The 6,116-nt window shown below is 38.0% G+C and overlaps 1 protein-coding gene across 1 annotated transcript in view; it reads left to right on the top strand.

Annotated features, from left to right (window-relative positions):
• Window positions 1-1,627: 1,627 nt before the first annotated feature.
• LOC110990928 (cadherin-23-like) overlaps window positions 1,628-6,116 on the top strand; it is a 36,210-nt gene continuing 31,721 nt past the window's right edge. The window contains exons 1-5 of the mRNA XM_022256032.2: window positions 1,628-1,928; window positions 2,684-2,745; window positions 3,341-3,460; window positions 5,091-5,263; window positions 5,493-5,546. Of these exons, the coding sequence (XP_022111724.2) occupies window positions 2,691-2,745; window positions 3,341-3,460; window positions 5,091-5,263; window positions 5,493-5,546 (402 nt within the window). The 5' untranslated portion in view covers window positions 1,628-1,928; window positions 2,684-2,690. The remainder of the gene's footprint in view (window positions 1,929-2,683; window positions 2,746-3,340; window positions 3,461-5,090; window positions 5,264-5,492; window positions 5,547-6,116) is intronic.

Raw genomic sequence — 6,116 nt, 5'->3', positions numbered from 1 at the left:
TGGAGGATAGTCCCTAAAAAGCAACGCTTGTCGAGTAGGGACTACATTCCAAGGCTTCAAAGAGTGCTAGTGGTTATAGGTTGTAAGATGAAACATTTATTTCAATGCTGTCATTCTTTACAATAAGCAAACATGATTCACATTCACTGAGTACTGAATACTACAGACCTAATTCTCCTTTCGATGTTCGAATCCACTCTGTTGTTATATACCTGTACGAACATCTCTTTTTTGAGGAACAAGTGGAATTGGGTCCAAAAAGTGGAAACATTAGCAGTGATCTGTTTGAAAGCGCCCTCTAGGCTCTTACTACATACATGTACAAGAATGCGGAAACATTAAAACACTGTTTAGAGTCTTGTATACCAGAGTTCTCTTAAAGCAGTACTTCGCTTGTATCATATTCGCAAACCTGTCACGATTGCTGTCATCCATCATCTGATTCCTGCTGTCTACAGCTCAGAACATGATTCGTTTATTTCTTATAGCGATTATTTACAAGGTTCTGCCTATGACACTGACAAAAAAATTAACAAGTGTTTTAGTTTTAGTACATTGTAAAGATTCAATGTACATTTTGCACATTCAATGTTCAAAGAATAAGATCGGTTTAGTTTTACCCCTTGAAAGCAGCGCCCTCGAGGAAAGAAGAGGATTATTGGTTAAGGCCAGGAAAATTGGGAAGGAAAACCTTTAGGTTAATTAGATGATTGCTATGACGGAAGATATGTGAGAAAGGTGAAAAAGTATATGCCTAAACCAAATAAGCCTCCTCTGCCGACACTTTGCTCATAACCACACCGTATATTAATCTGTTGGTGGCATACACGTTGTAGGCCTACAGATGTAACTGCAACAAATGGATTCTCAGTAAGACCTGTTAAGTACCTTCATTTTGTGCTTGGCGCCATCAACGGGGAAGCATAACGTAATTTTCCTCTGAATAGAACTATTTTGTTTAACGATGGTTATAAATAATTCAGTGTGTGTATGAAAGCTACCCACAATACTTCATAGTGTTTCGGAGCAGCAGACAAAACTACCATATGCGAATTTCTTTTATAGGCGCAGTTGGTGGCGTGCTTTTCACAATAAAACCAACATTTCGAGAGAATTACGAGATTGCAAGGAATAGCCTGATCCAAAAAGATGTACACCAGAAACAAAAAAACGTCCTTTTATGGTGATGCTACGTGCAAACGTGTTTAAATATTTATAGAATGGTGGAAATCTGATGTGTTACGGTGGCATTTCAAACGTTTGATCTGTAGTGTTCTAACTTGTGAATTGTGCATAATTTCACATTTGTTTTTACTTTCAAAGAAAGGAATAACAAATGCAGTTTCATACAATTCAGATATTCCAAGTCCTTCCCTTTTTACTCACAACTCGCGTGCCAGACAACCCCTTGAAGTATTGAGGCAGCACTATTTGCATTTCGGTTACTGATTAACACTGCCCGCATTGTACACAATGGCATTGTCTAAAACTGGTACTCGCTACTCACATCACGCGTACGGTTGCGTTGAGAAACTGAATACAACGAACTGAATAATATCCTGCAACTAATACGGCTTTATGATAACATTCTACGGGCGACGAGAAACGAACAGTCGGTACCCAGCACTGATAATCAAACGGTCAAAGTACGGTTTGTACGATTGGGTGTGTTATACTTCAGTTTCATAGCAGTTTCATTGGCCCTTGGACCCTACCGGATAACGTCAAGTAGTTTCTGCAAAAATATGCAATCGTCAGATTTTTGTACGTCAAAATTCATATGACTTCACAGGTTTTGCTGACTGTTATTACAGTGCGTATACATTTCTTATCATAGTGAACACATCCTGGATTTATTAATTGCTTGCGAAAGGATTAGTTCTACTCCATAGCAGAGCGGGAGAAGTAATATTGCTGTCTTCATATACGTAAGTACCATGTCCGTCTATAAGGTAACTCTATTTTAGTCTTTTTATGCACATGCAAGATGTCCGAGGACTTCTTGCTCTTTCTTTTCAGCAATACTCGCCCATTTTGGTATGATAATTATATACCAAAAATGGGCAAATATTACCACCACGTTCCATATGCATGTATTACGTTGGAGTGGTGAAGCTGGGAGACATTTTACAGGGATCATTTGTAGGCTCTCGTTTTCCGGAAGAGGCACTCAGTGGTTTCAGTCACAATTAAAACATTTACAAAAGCGGAATATAGTTATATCTTCTATAATACCTGGGGGTGCACACGGGGGTTCATCAAGCCTTGAGCGGGGATAGGAACGTACCCGGCCTCCTGCCCCCCTCGTTACGCCGCCATCGCGGTGACTGTATCAGCATTCCATCTTTAGAGTGAACAAACAAAATTGAAGGATCACAGCCCCAAAATGTGTTCATTAACTGTAACAATTCAGCTGTATCGATATGCTCCTTTTTGCTCAGCAGTACCGAATGTTTTCTGCGGTTCATTCAAATGGGGGAAATAATGAAGTTACGTGATATTAAAAACAACATGCCTAATTATGCATGCCATTAAACCCCTTCATGCCTGTTATTTGTTCTTACATTGCTTCCGTTTGAATGGGATAATGGCGTCAGTTCCTGCATAAACATTTTTCTTACTGTTATCGACCGGTCGACTATGAAGTATACATTGAATGTTAAACATTTTCTAATTTCTGTAGTGAGAATATGACGCGTATGTGGTGGGCACAGTTCTTTGTACTAGCGCAACTTACACAGCTTGGTAAGTTTTAATAAATACCTGCATAGGCTGAGGATAAATAAATGAGTATGATGTGGAATGATTTCTTTTCCATGATATGCACACACTTTCTCTTCGTATCAAATACTCTCCAGTTGTATTGTTAGAAATGTTATGTTAGTGCCAGAGGGGTTATGGATGTTTATGCCACATAATGACACAGTACATGAGTATAGAGCAAAATACGACAGTACTAATCGTTGATTGTTCATGTTAAAAATATCCTTATTCTCAAATTGCCTTAAATAGAATGCAAGAGAAAGTATCAGAGATTTCAGTGTTTTCTCATTACTTTATATCACTCCACCCATTTCCTTAAATGTGGCTCCCTCCTACATAGTTGTCAACATTATTTATTTACCTCATTGTTTTTCCCTGTAAAATATCTATTATTTTTCATTATCCGTAGAGTAATCAAATTGATACTTGCATCTTGAATACATTTGTATCAGTGTGACAGCTTTATTTATTTCATTTAGAACAGTATAACTGATACTTAGACCTTACTAAATCTTAATGGGAATTACTTATACTTTGAGTCCTGGACTTGGTGTTCTGCATATCTTTCCCTTTGCAGTGACTACCCGTCCACCGGAGTTCCGATGTCTAGACGATTATGTCGGTATTGGGCCCAATTGCGATTACACTTATGAGTATCGCGATATGAACAAATTTCAGATAGAGGAAACAACTGAAGGTGATTTTTTGGTTAATTAATAATACATCATGGTTGGATTATCATTAACATGTCATTAACTTGAGACTCACATCTTGCTTGAACGTTCGCTGAAACGTTGAGTAAGAAGGGTTTCTGCAGTGAAACCTATGCAAACTCAACTCAGCTTCTTTTATGTCCATGCATGGGTACGATGTTAAAATATGATTTGGAAACACGCCTTGGAAACAGAACCCATTTGTGCCCTAACACAACGCCGCTCGTGGACAGGTGCTAAGTACACGCGTAGCTAAAGTTCTACTAATCGCCCATAGAAAATAAAATTGAAGATAAACAGCGCAGACCGGCCAGAAAAAAAGTTGGCCATGTGTCTTTTTTTGAAAGTCAATTTTATGATTTTTTCAGTTTCACTTTTTCACTTTTGGCTACGTCATTTTTTGGATGTCGGACAACTCGACCGTTTGCCAAGTCTTCCGTTAAGACAACTCGATTTTGACAGAGAGGCAACTCGACCCGTGAGATGTACACACAATACAGCCGTTTTCTCAGTGTCGGATCGCAAAAATTATTCAGTCAGATTGCAGCTTCAAATAATCCCCAAATTCCGATAAAATGATCTAATTCCGGTTAAAAGTTCCCCTTGTGCGTTTGGGTTACTAAAAAAATATTTGCGAATTTTCTAACGTACAGGATCAAAGAAAGTGACGGACGGAATTTTAAAAATCATTCCGATTAAACAGACATTAGATGCGAAAGTGAATTTTGAGTATGGAAAAAAGGATTTGGGATCACACGAAGTGAGTGACATATCGCCCTGTAAATACTTGTCGATTTATTTCGCTTCAATGATTTTTGATAAACTGTTCAAAAATTTCGAAGTGCGAATCGGAAATCGACCAAATTTCTTTTCTAGAAATTTTCCGAGAACAAGTTTGTATAAGAAGAAGCTTGCATTTCATCTTTTAAACAGAACTTGTCTGAGAATGGAAAACTAAAGAACAGCATAAAGAAGGTATGTTTTCATCCGGAACTAGGAAAAATTTGGAACTAGGCCTAAGTCGGTAGATCAGCGCAGGTGCAAGATATCGATAGATCGATCGCGCAAAGATTAACTTATTGCCACCGCCATTTTTATAATACATGTACCTCAGAAATTTGGCTTGTCTATCTACTACGTGAAATTTCATCCCATTATTAAGATATAGTATTTCACACGGTCGTCTCAGCAGACGACTTGGCTGAGCAGACAACTTATCTCAATGGACGGCTTTTTACGCATGGTCAGTCGAGTTGTCTTTACGGTACAGTTGTCTTAACGGTCGGGTAGTCCGACGTCGAGTTAGTAAACGGTCGAGTTGTCCGGACCACGACCGCGCACATGAGCATGGTGCAACCACTAATAGGAGATTCATGAGACACTTGATTGTGGCAGTGAAGGGGTAGGGCAACTGGCCATTTGGGGTCACATGTTTTTGCTGTCACCAAGTATCTGAAAGTGCCTCACTATATAGCGTCTTCTCAGATTCACGTATTCATGTACGTTATTCCTTTTGGGGTGTTCTTTTTTGAGTTCTGCCTTCAATGCAAATAAAAATATGCAGTGGTCCGTTTTTATGAAAAAAAATACTTTTACTTGCCTTTCCCTTTGCAGTGAATAAATTACTCTATACTCTAGAGGCTTTTGACCCTGATGGTACGGCAGTCAGTTACGACATTGTTTCATACACTGCGGATACGAATCCATACGAAGAAGATGGTTTCGGTTACATCAATGTTGATCGAACAACAGGAAACGTATCGACAAAAGCCGAAATTGATTATGAGGTACGCCATTCTTTAAAAGTACTGGTATACCCCATTATAACACGCCTAATATGAAATAGAATACGGACCTACTTGGCGGTTGAGATGAGCAAAAGTTAGTAATGGGATTTCCCAATATCCATTTGATATTTCACACTTTCAATATGACCAAGAGGACAAATAAAAGTCTACTTGAATGGTAAAATGCTAAAATTATTTGAAAAGTTAACCGTGCGTTTGTATTTTTCAGGCTGTGCATCTTTTATGGATTAGATGGAAACTGACAGATAGTACCAGTGAAGAGGTAGGGAACCTTTTGCACTGAGGACTTCAATTTTATTTTTTATTTCATTTCAGTTCTTGTTTCATTTTCGATCAAGGCCTCATGTCATGAGGCTAAAGTTTGTTAGAAAATATTGTCGGCCAGTTTTCTTGCCGAAGCAAATATCAGTGATGGAACAGAACTCTCCTCGTGTAGTTGATAATTTTCTTTGTTTAGCAAATTTTGTCCTGGTTGAGTAGTTCTACTAATTAAACCTTAAGGCTAAGAGTTTGTCACTTGTCGTTGGCAGCTCATCATCGAAGTTATACCAAGATGTAATACAAAATAATGCCTATTCATTACAAATGTGGGAGTTTTAACAAGGGAAGTTTAGTTATTAAAACTAAAATAAACATACGTGCAACAGGCGGCCAAAAGTTGATATGAAAATTCTAATTTCACGTATTAATACAGTTCTAATTACCAGTCCAGTTATAATTATTTTTACAAACTGAAAAGGAACAAAGGAAAAGAGAATGACAATTTTTTTAAAGTAAAAATGCTTTAATTTAATCCAGACGAAAGCTGGTCGGAGAAACCGTTTTTCTAAAA

This window comes from Acanthaster planci, linkage group LG19 (genome assembly GCF_054643075.1).
Source record: "Acanthaster planci isolate LZ-2023a linkage group LG19, COTS_SCS, whole genome shotgun sequence".
Classification (NCBI taxonomy): Eukaryota; Metazoa; Echinodermata; class Asteroidea; order Valvatida; family Acanthasteridae; genus Acanthaster; species Acanthaster planci.
Note: the sequence above shows the minus strand (reverse complement) of the source record. Positions and strands in the feature narration are given on the sequence as shown.